The sequence below is a fragment of the Elaeis guineensis genome, chromosome 10 (genome assembly GCF_000442705.2).
Source record: "Elaeis guineensis isolate ETL-2024a chromosome 10, EG11, whole genome shotgun sequence".
NCBI classification, from domain to species: Eukaryota; Viridiplantae; Streptophyta; class Magnoliopsida; order Arecales; family Arecaceae; genus Elaeis; species Elaeis guineensis.
In genome coordinates this window covers 29,463,879-29,484,938 of record NC_026002.2, presented here as the reverse complement: position 1 = coordinate 29,484,938, position 21,060 = coordinate 29,463,879, and the positions used below count along the sequence as shown (strand labels likewise).

General features: G+C 35.4%; 2 protein-coding genes across 6 annotated transcripts; one reads left to right on the top strand and one right to left on the bottom strand.

Annotated features, from left to right (window-relative positions):
• The first annotated feature begins 4,804 nt into the window (after window positions 1-4,804).
• Window positions 4,805-13,482, top strand: LOC105052600 (mediator of RNA polymerase II transcription subunit 21). Of its 5 annotated transcripts, XM_073244334.1 has the most exons (7): window positions 4,815-5,071; window positions 9,038-9,256; window positions 9,364-9,597; window positions 10,028-10,099; window positions 10,268-10,319; window positions 11,259-11,349; window positions 13,115-13,482. In XM_073244334.1, the coding sequence occupies exons 3-6, from the start codon at window positions 9,391-9,393 to the stop codon at window positions 11,333-11,335; spliced, it is 408 nt and encodes a 135-aa protein (XP_073100435.1). In that variant the 5' UTR covers window positions 4,815-5,071; window positions 9,038-9,256; window positions 9,364-9,390; the 3' UTR covers window positions 11,336-11,349; window positions 13,115-13,482. The 5 variants fall into 5 exon arrangements, with proteins under 5 accessions (XP_073100436.1, XP_073100433.1, XP_073100434.1 ...); XM_073244335.1 differs by lacking the exon at window positions 9,038-9,256 and having other exon boundaries at window positions 4,805-4,925; XM_073244332.1 differs by lacking the exon at window positions 9,038-9,256 and having other exon boundaries at window positions 4,813-5,071.
• Window positions 13,483-15,094: 1,612 nt separating this feature from the next.
• On the bottom strand, window positions 15,095-20,311 carry LOC105052599 (small COPII coat GTPase SAR1A). The gene is made up of 3 exons (XM_010933457.4): window positions 19,974-20,311; window positions 19,705-19,836; window positions 15,095-15,797 (listed from the first exon to the last, which is right to left on the bottom strand). Exons 1-3 carry the CDS (start codon window positions 20,100-20,102, stop codon window positions 15,477-15,479), a joined length of 582 nt encoding a protein of 193 aa, XP_010931759.1. The 5' UTR covers window positions 20,103-20,311; the 3' UTR covers window positions 15,095-15,476.
• Between the last annotated feature and the right edge of the window lie 749 nt (window positions 20,312-21,060).

The window sequence follows — 21,060 nt, the reverse complement described above, 5'->3', positions numbered from 1 at the left end:
TCGAAAGACTATACATCCTAAACTGTTTAGGATTTTAGGACCAAATCTAACTTGAAATTTTGAACCCAATTAAATCTAATTAATTTAGATCTAATCTGAAATTAATTAGCACTTAAATTCAATCTCTCATAGGCTCTTTGGATCACAGATCAAAAATGTTCATCTTCGGGATTAAACCTGAACCTCATGTGTAGTGCTAGCTAGATATAATCAACTCTTCAATCGCATTTGACCCACAATTTAATTCTCAATCAAGTTAGTCTATATATTCAATCAAGTCAAGTACTTTCAAATTAGACATATAAATATAGATCAATACTTTCTTACGTCCTCTGACTTGTGTGCGTACTCTATAAGTTCGAACACTAAGTCGGTAGCACAGGAACTATTTTCTGTACTAATCGAAGCTACCATCTAGCAATAGTTTCCGACATCCGGATATGTCGAATAATCGCAAAGAAATATTTCAGAACCTATGCATATGGTTACCGCATAATTCATCTTTTTGACCATGAATCCTCTAGGATGATCTAGGGCTTAACTGTCAACCCTGAGTATTTTATCCACATTGTATTTCAATCTTTCAAATATATCTCATAGATTATCCTAGTCAAGATTTTACTAAATTAAAATACAGCGATACATTAGTTCCTATAATCCAGAGGGATCAATCCCATCTTGATCCACACACAGACTTCGTAAGTACTTGACTGTACTTAGCAGCCTTCCGTCACTGCATTAAAAATTCAGATAGTCCGGCACCAAAGCACAGTGAGTTGCTTGCAAGTCACTATGGTGATCTCAGGTCTAAAGGACACTTATGTCCATACGCTTCGCGAGTAGCTCTTGACAGTAGAATGCTCAACATGTGAGTTACCTGTTCAGTGATGATGTACTTCTACATTTCACCTGTATGCCATACCAGTATCACCACACTCTTTGGTAAGAGAACAACCAACTCATATGACACACAACAACCTCCACTCGATAAACGTCATCATTTTGTAATGACGTATCATTTGGTTGCGAACATGTTTAAGAACTATACAATAAATCCTCTCTTTATCGATTACTAATATAATTCTAAAGACTTCATCACAACACAAGAGTTCTCCAAGAAAGATACAACTTTGTGATGAATAATGTCAAAATAATTTTTATTTATCAATCAATAATTCATATACAAAAGGAACTCAATCGTCATACGATTGATTTTAGGACACATTTTCCAACATCCAAATCATATGATTTTTTTTATGTAAGTAGTTTTGAGATAGTATGTCACATTCAACGGTTTAGATCATTGATGTAGAATCCCTATTATAAAGTTTTAATCTGAACAGATCTAAATCCAAATCTGATCAACCTAATTCTAGCCTGGCTCTCTCTCTTTATATATATACATACATACATTCTTGCTTACTTACAAATATTTGCATTCATATGCATATCCAAGAACATAGTTTTCAAGTACTTTGTTAAGATAATGCATTAACCATAATATTAAAAAAAATTAATTTTGCATTTATTAATAAAAGTTAGCACCATCCCTCTCATATTAGTGAATATAGCCCTACTACATCACTTATATGAGTTAAGAGCTTAGGATATTCTTATGGTAAAGATATGGTTCTTATACATCTCCTTCACATTAGCAAATAATATGGTAGACATGCTAGTTAGAATTAAGGTATGGAGACACTTTTTTTGTAAAATTCATTGCTATATCTTTAATATTATATTTTTTTGCTAAATTATAATATCTCTATCATTTGTTAGAAGCAATCAAACCCAATCATTATCTCTGTTGGATTTTTTGAAGCCATCACAATAATGGAGAAATTTAAGATTTTTTCTGAAGAAAACTTACATATAACTAAATTTTTTTTATTTATTTCAAATAATAAAAATTATTTTTATTTAATTTTTTAAAAATAAAAATATTATATATATATATATATATATATATATTTAATATATATAATATAAAATGAATCTTGAGGGAGAAGTCTCCATGTGACACGTGAAGTATTAGAGAAAAAAAAAAACACGTAGAGTTAGTTCGGAGAGGGAGTGAAACCGTGAGATTTTTTTCATTCTGAGTCTCATTCGGATGGAACTGTTTCGTCCGTGGCTTCCCCGTTCACAAAGCCTTTTCACCCGAACAGTGCTCCGCCGATGATGAGAGGGAAAAAAAAGAGAGGCAAAAGGATCCATGAACCGAGAGGGAGGGATTAACGGCCGAACGGGTTGGACCGTCGTCATCTAAGGATTCTGCAAAAGCTTCTTCGAGCACGCATCGTTAAATCTCGGTGTCGTCTTCTTTCATCGCCCCACCTTCGGTCCTACGCCCCAACTCCACAAGCAAAAAGGGGAAATGGGGGGTAAGCACCTGCAGAAGTGGATCGAAGGGAAGGAGCTGGAGCACAACAAAAAGATAGAATCAGAGAATGGATTTATTACCGATGGCGAGGAGCCGGAGAAGGAAAAGAACAGCTGCGAGAAGAAGGACAAGAAGAAGGAGAAGGAGAAGAGGGACGAGCAGAGCCGTAACACTAGCTCTAATATAGGAGAGCCGATCAGTCACCAGTATGTGGCAAATGAATCGGCTTTGAAGAAGCTGATGCTGGTGGAGAAGAATGATGAACTAAAGGATGAGGTCCCAATGCAGTGTATAAGTTTAGGATCTCCAAGACCTTTAAAGTCGCGGGGGATTGAATCGCTGTTCCCGATTCAGGCCAAGACCTTTGATGCTACTTTGATGGCTCTGATTTGGTCAGTTGGGCAAGAACAGGTCAAGTGCACATAATTTAACCATATTTACTCCCTTGGCATCTTAACTGTCATTGCGGTCAATATCATGTTAAAATTTTTCTTCTCTTTTCGTTCTTTTTCTTTTCTTTTCTTTTCTTTATGTGTTGAATTGATCAAGATGATACTATTCTTTTATTTTATCAGGAAAAATTACAGAACATGGGTAATGTGGGTAATCCAATTGTAGTGCAAATTAACCATTTTGCTTGAGTGTCATCTAATTTTATAATTTGATGGGCAAGCTTTGGTTAAAGCTGTTCTTATATTTATTGCGATCAACCTGAATGTAATATTCTTTTGGATTAATTGGTTACTCAAAAGGATAGAAATATTATGCTTGCAAATGGAGGAGTGGAGATATGTATTTGCTCAACAAATAACTCCAGAGCCATCATAGAAGAATTCTTTCCGTCCTAGATTTAGAATCCTTCACTATGAATCACAAATTATTTAAAAATAAATTTAAAAATAAATTTTTATTATTTTTAATATATATATAAAATAAATAAATAAAATTAAATATTATTTAAAAAAGCGTATTCTATGGTATGAGGTTTTAAGTTATAATATAAAATAGAGATCTCTCAACGGTTGGATCAAGAGAGGGAGTGAAATCGTGAGATTTGTTTTGTTCTGAGTCTTGTTCAGGTGGAACTATTTTGCTGTGGCTTCCCTGTTCACAAAGTCTTTTCACCTGAACAGCGCTCCATCGACGATGGGAAGGAAAAAAAGAAGAAGGAAAAAGATCCATGAACCAATAGGGAGGGATTAATGGCCGAACAAGTTGGACCATGGTCATCTAAGGATTCTTCGAAAGCTTCTTCGAGCATGCATCGCTAAATCTCAAAATCGTCTTCTTCCATCACCCCACCTTCGGTCTCACGTCCCAACTCCACAAGCAAAAAGGGGAAACGGGGCAGTGGGGAGGCCAAGGGTGAGGACGGCGCCGAGGTCGTTGCTCTCCTACGATCTCACACCTCTTGCAAGAGAGGGAGGGGGATGGGATTACGGAGAACAAGAGGAGGGGATAGAAGGGTAGAGAGAAGGTTTGAAAGAAAATATATATATATATATACTATGGCAACCCTACTCCTACGATCTCGCACCTCTCGCAAGAGAGGGAGGGTGATGGGATTACGGAGAACAAGAGGAGGGGATAGAGGGGTAGAGAGAAGGTTTGAAAATATATATATATATATATATATATATATATATATATATATATGGTATGTATTAAATATATTAGTTGTCACATTCAAAACTCTGCTACTCCACGAAGGTAAGATCTTTCATTGGAGAAAAAAAATTAAATACATCATAGATGAGAGCTGATGTATCTATTTTAATAAATAAATAAATAAATATATATATATAATATAGAAATATATGGCAAGTTATTATCATTCTAATGATATATCTACTTATTATCTTTCGTCTTCTTTTCTATTTTTTTTCTCACCCTCTTTCTCTCTCTTCATGTGTTTATAATGACTATATTTTTATAAAAAAAAATAGAGACATGTAATTTTTTTTATATATTAACAATATTTTCAAATTCTAATCTTTATTTTTTTTTATTTTTTTATAAAAAAAATACATAAGGTGCAAATAAGTAATTATATTTTGCTTAACGATGAAAATTTTGAAATAATTGATGTTAAAAATATTAATTAAAAAAATAATTTTTTATTAATAAAAAATAAAAATAATTATATTATTTTTTACTATCATATTATTTAAAAATTTAATTTAATATTTTTATTTAAAATATTTAATATTATTTATAATATTTTTTATATTATATTAAATTTTTAATTTATAAAAATATTATTTAAAAAAATAAATATATATTATGCAATGCACGAGATTTTAAGTTAATATATATATAAAATTGAAGGGCGAGAGAATCCGACCTCTAAAAACATCCCTGATGGACTGACCACTGCTTTATTTAATAAATTAATTGATAATTATATTTAAACTCTCGTACGCAAGACCCAACACAAAACCTTGGCCATCGTCTAAAATTCCCTGTCGGGCCGCTCCAAGCCTCCCACCCGAGATCCCTGAACGGAAAAAATAGAGGAAGGAAAGATGGAAAAAATTAAAAGGTAAGGCCTTTTCCATCGTTTAAACTTCCCTATTCGGCTGCTCCAATCCTCTCATGAGACTTGGAAAAGAGAGAGGAAGCACCGGAAGAAAACGTAGGAAAAATCAGCAAAAAAACACAAAGGAAACACGGAAAAAAAATTAAAAGGTAAGACCTTTTCCCACATAAATTGATTTTTTTTTTTTTCTTTTGGCTTAATTTTCTTTTCATTTCTTTATCTTTTTCGGAGATCGTGGGAAGGAGAGCACTGAGGGAGATCGGAGGGGTTTCTTAGGTTCCGGTTGGGGTTTTTTCTCAAGTATATGGGGTTTTGTGCGAGTTGTGGCGGTATGAGTTGATCCCTTGAGGTTTTGAGAGCTTAATCTTGGTAGAAGCAAGATATTTTGGAGGGTTTGGAGATTTTACATCGAAAGGATTCTTCTTTGGCTACAAAAATTTCGATTTGTAGAGTTCAACAGAGGGAGGGAAAAAGGGTGGACAGAGGCACAGGGGAAGCCGATCCATACTCGATGAGAGAGGGGCACAGGTTGGGTGAGGGCATCATACCTCGAAAAAAAAATCGCGCGATCGAGAGTTCGAGAAGGCTTAGGAGGTAAAAGAAAAAAAAGAAGAAAAAAAGTCGCACAATGGGAGTTCGAGACTTGGCGGATTGGGAGTCCTCTGGACTCCCCTTTAATGTAGTGTGTAGATATCATTTTTGTCATACTAATTTAGTGTAAAATTTTCTGTTTTCTCTTGCTAGAATATTACATGTAAAGTGTATGCGACGTGCTGCAAAGAAAATGTAACAAAAAAAAGGCCGGAGGAATTCCAATTCATACAGAAAATTAGTGATAGAAGGCATCGAGCTGAAAATGAATTAGATACGAGTTGGATACTAGGATAATCATATTTGTATTTATATTTTTCAACAAATACAGATATTAAACATATACAAAAAATAAGTATCCATTTTTTGTTCTAACCTAACTCAAACCAATCAAAATTAAATTGGGTTTGGTCAGTTCTTGGACTACTCATAAAATCAAAAGCAATAAAAAAACAAAGTATTAACTTTAGATAAAATCAAACATTAAGAATAGAATGTCAATTATATGAGTCAATTGATAGCATATTTGAAGGAATCTCATGATTTTTTTTTTTAAAAAAAAATCCAAACCATATATCTAAAATATACTTTATAAATTACAACAACAATAATTAGCAATTTATTAAAATAATGGTTAATCCAAGTCACTCATAGTTTATGATGGATAAAAATAAATTTAATCAGGCTTTAATTTATTTGATGATAATATGATGCCACCTCCTCATGAAAACAGAAAGAATCTATCTGTTTGGTTGTTGGGTTGGTCTCAATCCATGTGCACCCCCATGCTTGGCGTATATTGGCCTGGCTTGGTCAGTAATGATGGTTTGATCCAAATTATAGACCAGTGGTTGTTATTTGACAAGCTATACTGATTAATCATTAATGTTACCTAGATGTAAGATTATTTCCAAAAAATTAGTTTATCTGGTGCTGTGGTGTATGTACTTTTTAATTTTAGCATGCTGTGATTATTGTTGGCATATTAAAAACATTTCCAGAGCCAAACCTTAAACAGTGATCATGTTAGTCCTACACACTAAAAGTCCCCAGTTTGAACCTGGGCAGCACCATTTACTTTTATTTTTATCCCCTAGATTACTTTAATTTTTCATCATTGGCTTTGCATCTGACAGGGTCCCCCTACTAAATTACTTTTATGCTTGTTCATCCTTTTTTTTTTTTTTTGACATTAATTGGAGGGAGCAAAAGCTTCTGGTTTCTTCATCTTAACTTTATGATAGATGTCCAAATGAAGTCCTTCAATCAATGTCCCTAAAAGTTTCGTTGGGACCAATCACGTTGTGATCGAAGAGCTGCTTGAATGGACTTTGATATTGCAGCACATTAGTTGTTTATGGAATTTTGGTAAGCTCACCAATCACATTCCCATATTGAATTGGATCAAAGTATAACAAAAGACTATCAGCAAGTTCCTCCCAAGTAAATATTCCGTGGCTTGATTCAAGCTAATCGCCACCAGATGGCATCATCTTCAAAATTGATGGAAGCAATCTCAACTTTTCATTGAGTCGGATTTTAGTGAAAGCCAAAAAAAAAAAAAAAAGAAAAAGAAAAATTCTTGGCTGGCAAAATCCATCAATTCAAGTCATTGCCGACACTACCTTCATTAAGGATAATATTGATCTCCATAAACACATCACATTGCTTATTATGGTTAACTGGACAATAATCACGACCATTGCAACCATCATAATGATTTCTATCATGACCTCCTCTAAGACCATGATGGCTACTAGTTCCAAAACATTATCTAAAATCATGCTAAATGTTGCAACTTGTTGAGAACATATTTGGAAGTAACTCCATCTCCACAATTTGTTGATGAGTTTGAACTGCTTCATGTTTTGAATTGGCTATTTTGTTGAGACAGATATCCCAAAATCATAGCATAAGACTTGAGATGAGTGATGTTGAACTTCTCTTTTTGATTGTCCATCTAGACCATGCAAAAAAATCGACGCCTTAGTAGTAAGATGATAGGAACTTAGTTCCTCTCAATGCTATTTAATTTCAGAAAAAAAAACAGAGAATTTATTTTTTTTAAAAAAAGTAGGAGAAGGACTATTCAACCAATTTGAAGGATTGAAACCTTTGAAGTCAACATATAAATTTTACCTATAATTACATTTTTATAGTTTAAAATAAAAAAAATCCTACGCATATGAGACCAAGAAAGTTTCTAGGAAGAGAAGTTGCGGGACAGCTTGGGTGGTGGAGCCTCTAGAGTCATCAGTGGCTGGGGCAGAAAGGGAAAAAAAGGAAAGCGGGAAAAATGCACTAAGAATGGTGAGGAGGGGAGCCAAGAGTCGTTGGCAGCTTCTGATTTCTGGTGATCTGCTCTGTAAACCCTAATTTGATCTGGTTCGCAGAAAGCTCCATTGATCGAGCAGCCAAAAAATGCAGTTTTCCCTTGGAATCAGGTGAGGTACTCGCAAATCATACGTTGGTTTACTAAAAATTGGGAAATTTAGATGTTGAAATTCTTCGAGTTGTTGCAATGGGATGTGTCTTTGATAGATTAGAGTTGAATGGAGGGCTATTGAGGTACAAATGTGGTTTTGATTACATTGGGATTTTTCCATTTTGGTAGAATATAAAAGTAATTAGATGCCACCTATTTCCTTCTGTGTTTTCCTTGTTCTTTATAGGAATGAAAGAGTAATATGAAAGCTCATGGCTTTTTTCTTTTCCGTGATAGTTTGTTGATCTATAGTGAATAAAGGCAAAGGAATAGTTGTTCTTACAGCCCATTTTGTTTATTTGTAGGGTATAGATGAATCAAAAGTTGGCATTAACTTTATATTGATAGGTTTAGTGACTATCTTGTTTGTCTGTTGTGTGTTTGTTTTTGCTCTTTCTTCACGCTAAGGGCTAGTTGAAATTCTTTATAAAAATCTCAAGAGGTTAAAAAAATGGCATGGTTAATAATACAGTTCATGATCTCTTTGATGATAAATTTGCACAGTGAAAAGGTTCCAAAATGTTAATAGAAGAATTAGAGTCAAAGCAAACTGATGAACATATTGGCATGATATTAGATTTGTTTTACTTAAACTTCTTTTACACATACAATTCAATATGCAGGTCATTTAATCCAAAAGTTCAATCTATGCTTGTTTTTTTAAAAAAATATATATGTTAGTCATTTCATTATGTATGTTCAATATTGTGTATTGCAAGTTCTAAGCCAACATGTTCACTTCCCAACAATGTATCCAAGAGAAACCAAGTTTCTAAGATAGATGCTCCACAACTTTACACTTATATCAGCAAGATATCTTGATGCCATGTTTATGTGGATACAACTTTGTGATCAGCCTTCTCTTTTGCATATTAATGTACCATATCTTAATTTATTGAAAGGTGATCACCATTCTATTTTCCACATTCCCAATAATTATTTGAAGTGATCTCCGTATTGAGCACAAAGTGAATGATGCACCATTCACTTATAATCTTTAAATTGGCATTCTAAATTCTAGATTTTCTTTGTTCTCAAGGATTCTTCTACCTGTCTTTCTTTATGAGGCTGTAGCAGCAAACAGAACATTTCATCTATTGTTGAAGAAAGTGCATCAACTTGCCGTAGCGTGACCTTGTGGCTTAAGAATCATATCTGACAACATCCCTCAGAGAATGATTTAGAAATTGAGAACTTATAAACCCAGTAATATTATTTATCTTCCTGAATGCTTGAGGAATACTTTTTGCTATCAAATGTGAGTTCCATGATAGTAGAGTTAAAGTTTAAACGTGGAAGTCTTTCCAAAGATACAAATATATGAAGACCCTTTGAAGCTGATTATTTATTTTCCTTTTTCTTCAGGAGTAATTCTGTTGGAGGTTTTTAGTTATGGACATAATATCTCAGCTACAAGAACAAGTCAATACAATTGCTCTTCTTGCTTTGAATACGTTTGGAACACTGCAAAGAGATGCCCCACCAGTCCGACTTTCGCCAAATTATCCTGAACCAACCAGTAAGCCCTCCGAGGAGACAATCAACATTGCAGAGCATCCCAAGGCAATGAGTGCAGCTCTAGTTGATGCTGCAAAAAAGGTGAATAAAGTTTTTGAACATCTTTTAGATACCTGACTGCATAATTTATTAAAGTTGAATATTTTAAAAGTTTTAATATGTGAGCCGCTTGGTAACAATACATGGCATTCAGTCTGTTCAATTTTGTTGCTTACGGCTTTTGATTTCCCTTTGAGAATTTGCATGCAGTAGTTGGCTTACATGCTTTGGTCCTAAGTATTCTGTTTGGGTTAATATAACATGTACTCCGTTCGCTTGAAGCTAATTTTTGTAGTGACTTTTCTTGACTGTTTTCTGTTTGTGCATTTTCATATACCATTAGTTAATTGCAAATATAAATTTCGAGTCATGGTCTGAAATGCCGCATCCATTCTTTATTTTATTTTTTAATTCACATATTCTCTCAGGAAATTTGAGTCTTACCCTTGTGACAAACATCCTTCTTTTGCAGTTCGATGCACTTGTTTCTGCCTTGCCGTTGTCGGGAGAAGAAGCTCAGTTGAAAAAAATTGCAGAACTCCAGGTAAAGTGACTAATCTTGATCTAGTCTTTGACCTCATCTGTTGAAGTGGGATAGCTTAGCTTATAATGAAAATAGGCTTCATCCATCAATGGCATCATGAAACTAGTTTTTCTTTGTTAATTGGATGACAAGTATTTTTTAAATTGAGTGCCACACTTAAATGTCCAGGCAGAGAATGAAGCTGTAGGTCTGGAACTTGAAAAACAACTCAAGGCTGCGGGTATTTTTCTGTGAAACTTTTCTTGAGAAGATTCGATTGATTCATGATGTTTTTACATGATCCTGTTCCCAAACATGAAGTATGTTCTCCTGCTTGTATGATGGTTGGTTTGTTGATTGAAGACTTGCTCGCATCTACTAAGTGATGAATTTCGCCAGCTTCATCTGAGCTGTCATTATCATGACATGCAGCTGAACTTATACCAAAGGTTGAAAGTAATAGTGGTTCACATAAAACCAAGTTGTTTTGCGCAAATCAGAAATTAAGCAGAAAAAAATAGAAAAGAGAAGCCATATGCCTTCTTTCAACGAATTATTACAGTCACAAAAATCTGATATGGTCAACAGACTCAACACAGACATATCATAACATGGTTATATGAACACAGCTTTCCATTACGGCAAACTTCTGAAATATAAATACAGCAGTACTTGGGGCATATAAGGAATTAAATTAATTAACCCAAACACAAACATGCTAGACATGCGCGTCAGACACTATGATGATATGGACACAAATGTTGATGAAACCATTGCAGAAACTCCTGAAGAATTGTCAATTTCTTCTCTACTTACATGACCACTGCATTGATTTTGGAGTTTCCTGAACATCACAAACCAATAAAATGTGCCAACTTTCGCTTGTTTCGTTGTCATCATCATGGCATATGGCTGCAAGCATGCTCAAGGTGGAGATGATTGCTAGATTGAAAAGACTTGGAAAATTATATACACAAAATAGAACTTAATTTAGAAGAATATAAAATAAGGAAAAATGTTCCAAAATCCAATATTAATTCAATAATAGAAAAATGTGTCCTGCTGAACATCATTTACCATGAAGACTAGAAACAAGAAAAAAGAATAATAAGAGTTAGTGGACATTATCAATGAAAACTTTCCTTGCAATTTGACTTTGATGTTGTCATTGCTCTTACAGAACAGGAATTGAAGCAAGTTCAGGCGTTGTTTCATCAGGCTGCAGACAACTGTTTGAACTTGAAGAAACCAGACTGATCATCCTGAAAGTGGTAATAGTTGACTTCTTGGGACAGTCTTGGACAGCAGCATTTGGTTTCTTATATTTTCAATGCACATGCTTGTTTCTGTTATTATGAAGATGGTTTTATTCTATATGCTAACACATGATTTTCTTTGGGAACAACTTTGACATGGTTGAGCACAGGAAATATTCAGTCTCCTTGAATATTTTATGAAACATAAACACTTAACAAAACCATGGAAATAAATGAGTGCAACCATATCCAATTCATTTTTTAAAAATGTGACAGGAGAAGACAACTTATAAATAATTTGTTGAAGGTAAGTTCATATTTGATCTCGTCTATACATACAAAGCTATTAGAAAAGCCATGTTAGATGAAAAACATATGCTTAGTAGGGAGACCGTTCGTATCTTCCAAGATAGAGGCTTCCCTTTGGAGTCGATGTTTAAACTAAAAGAAATCATGAATTTGAATTGTACCAAGTCGGAAACCAAGTGGATTCATTTTTTGTCCCATATTTTTTCCTCATTATATTGTCTTTCCTTACATGTATTGTTTAATATTAACCTAAATCTTATGTTGATATAATAATGATTTAGGTTTATATCTTAGGATAATTGATATTGACAAGTAGGTCTTGGGTAACTGTGTCCTCAAGCTAAACTGTTTACTTTTTTTTTTTTAAGCAACAGAATGCCTGTTGAGTTCTTATAAGTCTTTGTTTCAAAAAAGTTTTAGTGCCATTTGCTATAGATTGAAGTTAGAAAAAAAAAAAAAGTCAATTATGTTGTACATGTCATGCATCTTGAGTTTTTGCCTGAAGATTTGTTTTGAACAAATGATTAAAATGCATTGCATGCCTATATTATCATAAGTAAACTCCATTAAGAGGCTAGCTGGCAGTATGTCACCCTGTTCATTAGCAAGTAGGCACAGTAAGTTTTTACCTATACTTGGTTTCAGCATCACTGGTACATGAAAAGGTGTTGCCTCATCCTGCATTTCCAGGACCCTTATACAGCATATTTTTGTTGCAGAACCCTGTATTTATGTTTGAGTTTTCCATTCCTAAAATGTATGACGACAATAGTTTGCAAGAATCAAGGCTCTTTACCATCAATGTATGAGCTTCAGGAGAGCAAATTAAAGTTGGTATGGCTTCGAGAAAATCGAGCATGTTTTAGTACACTGTCAAACCAAGTCCCCTACAAGTTCGGCCAATTTTTATAGCTTACCCTAGTCAGCTGTTTGCTGGAAGAGTTCAATCTTGATGTGCAAATGCGTAGTCCCAAACAGTTGGGGCTAGCTGGAAGATTGGAAGTTTGAACTTTGCTGAAATCCTGTAGTTAAGAGCATTGGGGCTGTTCAATGGAAGAAACAATATATTCATATTATGTATGCTGACTCAAATCAAACTGTAATTGATTGTGATGAAAAAGAATATGACTGAAAACATGTAAGTCAAGAAGGTGGGAAGAAAAGGAAACTCAACTAAAGGGATGGAAGTGCATAAAGATTTTGGAAACAAGAATAAGATACCATGGCAATGCGGCACTATTTGTAAAATTTTGATCTTTTTACAGCCATGGCTTCTATATTCATGCATCACAATGCTGTGCCCACCAAATAGGTGGCTGTGTGTCAGGTTTTATAACAGAGAATTAAGCCCAGGGTTAAACTAGTGTAGAATTCTTCTTCCGTTTCCTTCTATATATTGCTGGAGCTGCTTTGATTACAATATTTTTTTTCCAAGTATATCAGACCTAAAGATTTAACAAATTTTCTGCAGAGCTCAAACCAAGATAGAGTTGGACAGGTGCTGCTGGGACCTGAAATGTTAACTGAAAGTTTTTATGTTGGGACTGTGTCTCTCAGCTTCTATAGAAACTCAATAAATATCAACCAATATCTTTTGTGGATTAGGAACACCATTGAAATATTTAGGCCTGTGACATTCAGATATTTAGACATTTCTGACAGTATAGAGTTGCAGATTTCTTGTATGTGTTTTGGTTGTATCCATCTACCATTAGAATTTTTTACTGGCACAGAGTTACGTCTGTTTCTCTGCCCAGTATCTTGAAAAGGAACAGTTGGACAAAGAATGGTGCTCTTAAGTCTCATCAACTCCTGATTTTATAGATCATTAGTTTCAAAGTTTCAATCTATGACAACTTTTCTTGGATAATCTTTTTTCAAATCCACCTTGGCCCTTAGTTGTTAATTGAGGTCGAAGTCATTAACCAGATGGAGGGCTGAGTGGTGGTGGAGGGTGTTATTGAACTGTTATGCAATAGAACAGGAAAACCATCAAAACGCTAATGATGCGTTGTTGCTGTCTCTTGCTTGGATGTCACTTTTTATAAATCATAGGTACTTCGGAAAACATGTCAATATAGATCAAAAACTTCCAAAACCTGTATTCCCTCACTGATGGGCTACCTTGATGTGAGATGTGCATTTCACTTTTCTGTCTACTTTCCTGGGGTGAAGTATACATTTTCTAATCTGCAAGCATGATCCCATATGATTAGAGGTCAAGAGTTTAGACCCTGACAAGTTCTCATTAGTCAGATAAACGAGGCCAGATTTCCATTATCTGTGTTACCACCTCAAGCTTCCATCTAGACAAGTCTCTCAGTTTATGGAGGCGGGCAACCACCTTGTGGCAACCACCAAGCATGGCTGAGTATAGGTCTGCCTCAGACTCTATCATCATCACAGGAATGAATAAATAATTGATTTAGATATACTAATATCAGATTCTATCATAAGATGGATAGAAAGAAAATAAATTATTTTAATATAATAATATCAGAGATTGGTTGAACGATTTTATGGTATCACCATCGTCTCAAAAAAGAGAACAGAAGCCCGATAGAACGTGCGCAGATAACAGCAACATCCAATAACGCATTCTATTTGTTCCAATGCCTCCTATTATGTGCAAGGATGGCAGTTCGTGTTTGCGTACCGTAATCGTGTCCACTTCGGCACGAACATGATTACGAAGAATACAAACATGATATGCTTAATAGATATATCAAAATTTTTTAATATATAAATAAATTTATTTATTAAACATATTATCTGTTTAATATGATTATTAAACATATCGAGTGTTACCTGTTTAATATGATTATTCAACATATCAAGTTAACATATTTATATGATATATTTAATATGAATAATTTATTTTATATAAAATATATATTTTTAAAATGAAAGAGAGTTGATTCCGTGACCGTGTGTGGATTGATATTTTTTTTAATTTTATTTTAAAATTTTTAATAATAAAATAAAAATAATTATTGATTTTATAAAAAAATTATTAAATTATATATTTTATATATATATAAATTAAATGTACCATAAGCGGACTCACATATTGACACACAACATTATACGAAATTCTTTGTACAAAATTCTTCATGATTTCAACATGAATCTATATAAATCCAACATTCACACGAAAATTTCGTACCGTATCATGTTAAAAATTGTCACCTTTAATCGCATGTACTAATAAATGGCGCACGCCCACAATATTATACTGAGGATTCCGCGGAACCATGTCCATTAAGCTGTCAAACAAATTCTGAGGCACGCTAGCAGTATGCCTACAATTTCGGGTGCATCACCAAAATGCACCTGGTGAGATACTTTTGTCGTCCACATACAATTTTGTAGAATGTACCTTGTGAGTCATACTTTTGCCATCCATATGCACCCCCAGTCTACGAGAGCAAATGAACACCAAAATTCATAATTGAAGGAACCGCGGCAATCCATCAAATTACTCCCCTTCAACATCGCTGAAGTACAAACACAGCACATGACTGGAACTGGTAATCATGTCAGAAGCCATGCTAAATAAACATGATAGAGAACCACCCATCCTGTCTGCTATAAATACTTGTGGGAAAAAAATGGGTATCAACGGGAAAAAAGGGCATGTGCGGGCTGGAGTGCATGGATTCAACCAGATTTTAGCATTACATTCCCACACTTTGCGCTGTATCCATGACCAAACAATTCAATAGAGAACAAAAAAAAGTTTCAACTACCACCCACCAAGAAGGATCACGGGAGGCATTTCAAAGCTGTGAGCTGTGTCCATCGGTCTTCAAAGGTACCAAAAACACTACACCCTACTTGATGTACTGGGAGAGCCACTTGAAGCCTTCACCATAGCCCATCTTCCTCACGATGCTGCACATGAAGACCTCAAGAGGGCGCACGTTGGAGTCGCCGAGGTTAACCTTGCCCTTGCCGGTGGTAAAATTGCTAAGGCCCAGGTGGTAGCGCAGCTCCTCCTCGGATGCAGCATATGGGATGTCAATCTTGTTCCCAAGAATGAGGAATGGGACATTTGCCAAGGCATCATCCGACAGAAGTGCATCCAGCTCCTTCTTTGACTCTGCAAACCTCTCCTTATCAAAAGCGTCAACTAGGTACACCACCGCATCCACCTGTTGGTGGAACAATTTAGCATCATAAACCTTTCAAACATATATGAACCTTCTCAAATTGCCAACACCTATAGTCATCCATACAAGAGTAAAAGCAGAAACAACAAATGCAAGCAGTCATACACGACACTTGAAGAACACAGAAAATTCATAGCACCAGAACCAATAAAGATCTAGGCAATAATAAAGCAGACGTGAAGACCAGCCTAAGGTAACCATTGGAAGTAACGTCCTAAAAAATTGAGCTACAGCTGGGCGGAGATACAACATGAGAAACAACAAGCACAAGTCTAGCTTGATATGTTGGTACACGCGATAAACATTTTAATGAACCATTAAAACCCGCAGCAAAATGCAGAGCACAAATGGATGAAGTGGCATGGCACAAGCTCCAAAATGCACAATGTCACACGGAACTCACAAGTGGTTTGACCTGCATTTGAGTTGATCATGCATCTATGAAACCTAGAGCCGACAAAATATGATCCGATCCACCAACCCGACCCATATTCGACTCGCCATAAATAAGTTTGGATTAGACTAAATGGATTTGGATCATAGGTCAATCCATTTAACCTATTTAATATTTAGGTCGAATTTGGATTTTAAATATCTGATCTGTTTAACCCATTTAATATTCAGATCGAATTTAGTCAAATAATCCATTTAACACATTTAACCGGTTTAATCTATTTAAAACCTATTTAACCTATTTCTGATCCATTTAAACTGACCGTTTAAGACCTGTTTAAAACCACTTAACCTATTTCTAAACTATTTAACCAAATCCGTTTAATCCATTTAATCTGTTTAATTCATTTAACCCATTTAACCTAATTTAACATGTTTAATAAATGGGTTAGATGGCTCGGATCGAATTACTTATTTAATAAACAAGTTGGATTCATATTTGAATTTTTGATCTATTTAATAAACAGTTTGGGTTTGGATTGACGATTTTTTGACTCAACCCACGTTGACCCGATCCGTATCCGACCCGATCCAACCCAATTGCCACCCCTAGTGGAACCCCAACCATCATGTGCTGGAAAACAAAGTTTCTTGACTAGAAATTGGTCTTATAGAGTGACAAATATTATTTAATCGATATACTATCAACTTATCACCATATGCAGACCCACAGATGAATTACAAATGACATCCATACTTTGACAAGCATGTTAAACAATAAAAGTGCCAAGTAAGAGGAATCTAAAATGTACCTGACATGCATGTTGATATATCAAATCTAACATAACATATCGTGTCTACAGTAACTACAGGGTTATGCTCAACTTTTAGCTTAATGTGGGCAGACATACTCCATATCTAGTCATTGGATCAGTGGCTAGCGAAAATCCACAATGGCATAAATATAAAGGTGCTCGGACATGGATAAACATGTATACAGGATTTCAAGTCAAAGAAAAGAAAATTCTAATTTGAGAATATTTTAAGTATTTAGTCATCTGATCAGTATTATTTTATCCATGGCGATCTTTAGTTGTTCTTTATAAATTTTTGCAGGTTTGGTTTTTATTTTAGTTATTGAACTAATATATGATAATGAAGAAATACCCCCCAAAAGATGAGAAAATAATGTCTCTTTTCAAATATTACTAGCGGCAGCACATGCTGTTGGCATAATCTTTCTTCACATCATTAGCTCATGACACTTGAAAATTATATTTAAATAATTGTTTACGCAGAACTACAGTTTGCTTACTTACTAATCACATTCCATGCTTGCATTGTTACCTGTACTGCCACAGCATGCTTTTAAAAGCAGCATATGGACTCAGGAGACATTAACTATTCTATTTCACAGAAGTGTTGTGCGAATTCCAGGAAAGAGGCAGAGAAAACCAGGACATGCTAAACTTTTTTTAGCGTTATAACAAGCAGAATCTCACACACATATTTTATATCCCTTGCTATAAGTCATAAGAAGATTTTCTGGCCGATAGATTCTCCATAAAAAAAAGATGTCAACTGAAGTGGAAGTTCTCTGTTGAAAGCAATAAAACTTAGGTCTAGAGTGCTTTTGTAGTATGGTGGATAATGTTACTGGTTAAGTATCGGGAGAAAATGACTCCTAAAATTTGTTGGTCACCTAATAAAAGCAAGTCTAACTGTATATTAAAATTGCCACTCTGAAGGAAAAACATGGACCAGCAGCAAGTTCATAACTTGAACTAGTGAATGAGGGGGAACCGAAAGGTGAAAACCTTTAAATGAATTCGCAAGTTGAGGCCTGCAAGTTCAACTAATATGAACAAGGTTCACAGACTCAACTGACATATAAATATCTCAGTCTCATACCAAAATTTGATCCCTTTTTTTCTGGGATGTGGCTTTGGTCCTTATTTTTCTTTTTTTTGGGAGGGGGGTGTGCATAATGATATCCAATTTAGTTGCTTGGGTGGTTGTTATATATATATATATATATATATATATATTCGATTATGTTTTGGCTGAAATCCCAAACTCAAACTGAAACTGCCAAAGTGATGCACAACCAAAATTTGACCCAAAGAAAACCATATCTACATTTCTAAGACATTTCCCCACAATAAGATAAAAAACAGGCAACTGAAAACAGAAATAGCAAACGAAAGCACCCCCGAGGCAGGAAGTAAAACTGTAAAAGGATATCAAGATCCTGCACAGACAATTTCAGCCACATACTATTTAAACCTAGGAGGACAAGAATACTGCAAGCGTAAAAAATTCCAGCCAGAGTCTATTTAGACATAGAAGGAAGAAGAGGAGGAGGCAAAAAGAACAATAATGAGTAAATCTAAAGCCAGCAGTATCCTTTCCTCAAATGCAGTATTAGTAAAAACAAAATAAGAATATCTTTCAATTGTAAAATGAGCTCAGTTACATATTCAAGGAGAAAATAAGATGGCATATAGATATCTAACAAGCATTTTATTCACAGTGGTACAATATAGGAAGACAAGAAATTAGGTGTAATTCCAAAATTTTTTTTAAAGAAAAAAGAAATCAGGAAAGTAGCAAAATTGTAAATAAAGTTCTCAAGAGTTAAATTTTCTAGTTCGTGTCTGCTCCAGATTTTGCTGAAACATAATATGGAATAAATAGGACTCCACAAAAAATGAATTAAAGGGGCCACCCTTCAGGCAGAGGCTACCACCTATGGGAACCCTCAATTTGGTGCAGCAGCCTTTAACTTCTCAGTCAGGATGAGTAGAGAAAAAGGGTCGGTGGTGTCAGTTTCCAAATACCCCATCTTAGGGTACTTAATCCCCTCCAGGGAGAAAATAATCCCAAGTATTTGAAAAATTATGACTAAATTGCAGCATTCAAGTACAATTATGGACCAAGCATATTTCATGAATATTTGTCCAAAATCAGATGCAACTACCACATAGCAAAGCAAAGTATAAAAATGACAAACTACAATTTTCTGGTTTACAAATTCAAACGACATGAAATAAATAACAAGAAAATTATCTTCCAACAACCTCCACCCAAAGTCCCTATCATGACAAAAGGGTTAAAATTGCTGCCACTAACATAGGGCCTATACAATTCAATGGACGACAACAAAGGGTTTCTTTCTATTAAGAAGTCGGAGCTGAAATCAATCTATTGGACAGACAACAGCAATTCTTAAACTAAATAACCATCCACGTTCAGGGGACCATAGCTACTCAAATTAAGAAAAGGCCAAAAAAAAAAAAAGAAAGAAAGAAAACGAGGGTGGCTCTAACATTCTCAAAAATCAAAGCAATAAGATGATACACTAATTGATAAAAAAAGGAAAAGACACAGAAAGCTGTGAAGAAGGAACCTATCGTCCTATTTATGGATAAGTTTCTCCCAAAAGAAATCAGCAATAAATAATTTCAAACTTAAAACTTAAAAGGGAGAATTCGACCTTGGCATAGTAATCCTTCCAGACACGGCGGGCGATCTGATGGCCTCCCAAATCAAACGCCTTGAACTTGATCTTCCCGATGCTCAGTTCCTCCGACGTGGGGTACTGCGTCGGCTGGTGCTGAACCAATCTCTACTCACACAAAATCCAACCCAATTTTACAAAAGAAACGCATCACCAAAAAAAAAAAATATTACATAAGAAAAACAAATCAATCCGTCAGACGTAAACTAATCAAAAAATCGAAGAACCAAAGCAGATAATCGAACCTCATCTTTCAGCATATGAAGCAGCGTGGTCTTTCCAGCATTATCGAGACCGAGAAACAAGATCTTGGCCTCCTTCTGCCAGAGCCCGAGCGAGGCAAGAACGCCATAGAACCAATCTACGAGGAACATAGCTACCAGAGCCTCAATTCGTCCCCGAAATGATCGGATCGGTCGAGATCTCGCCGGAATCCGGCCGCAGAAGATCGGATCCGGCGATCGGCCCGCTTCTCGACCCTCACCCCCCGATCTGTTCGCCGGATATTGGATCAAACCACACCGACAGATCGCGAGATCACGCAAACCCTAAAGTAATAGAGAGAGAGGGAAAAAGACTACGTGTCCGTTCAGGGGGCTTTCGGTATTTATATGGGGAGGGAGGGTTGTGGACCTTGTGGCGTCGTATACTAGGTGAGCTGGAACCGGGTGACTGCATCGGCCGGTAACGGATGGGGGGTTTGGTGGGGAGGCGTGCCGAGACGTTGGGAGGGTGACCGGTTGGTGGACCGGGAGATTCCGGTTGCCCGGCCTCGACCGCTAAAAGAGGAGAGCCGGGAGGTTTGGTGGAATCGGATGAATCTGACGCGTCCATCAAGGATCCGGCGGTTGATGGTTTCCAGATCGGCTGTGGTTTTTTGGTTGGACTGCCAACCAAGCCGATTTGAGTATACCGGAATTGACCCGTAATTTGGCAGAAGCAACGGTGGATCATGTGGACCGTTCAGCCAGAAGCATTCCAACACGTTTCAGAAAAATAAATACCTACACTTTTTAGCATTTTTATCCAAATGAAGCAGTAAACAAACACATCTTTGTTTTAAAAAATTAAAAAAAAGTTTGAACCTAAATTAGATAAATTGATCTAATTTAAAGTCGAAGTGGCAAAAGTTGATCCAACCCGATCCTACTAAGGTTGAGTTTGGATTTCCTTAGCTGGGATTAGAAATGGGCCAAATTTTTTCGATCACAAAAATAGTGCTTTATTCGTATCAAAATAATCTAAATCGGATCAAGTATTAATTTTGAACAAGACTTTTTTTTTAATAGTTAATCTCTTTTTTAGTATTAGCTATCTAAATAATTTGAAAGT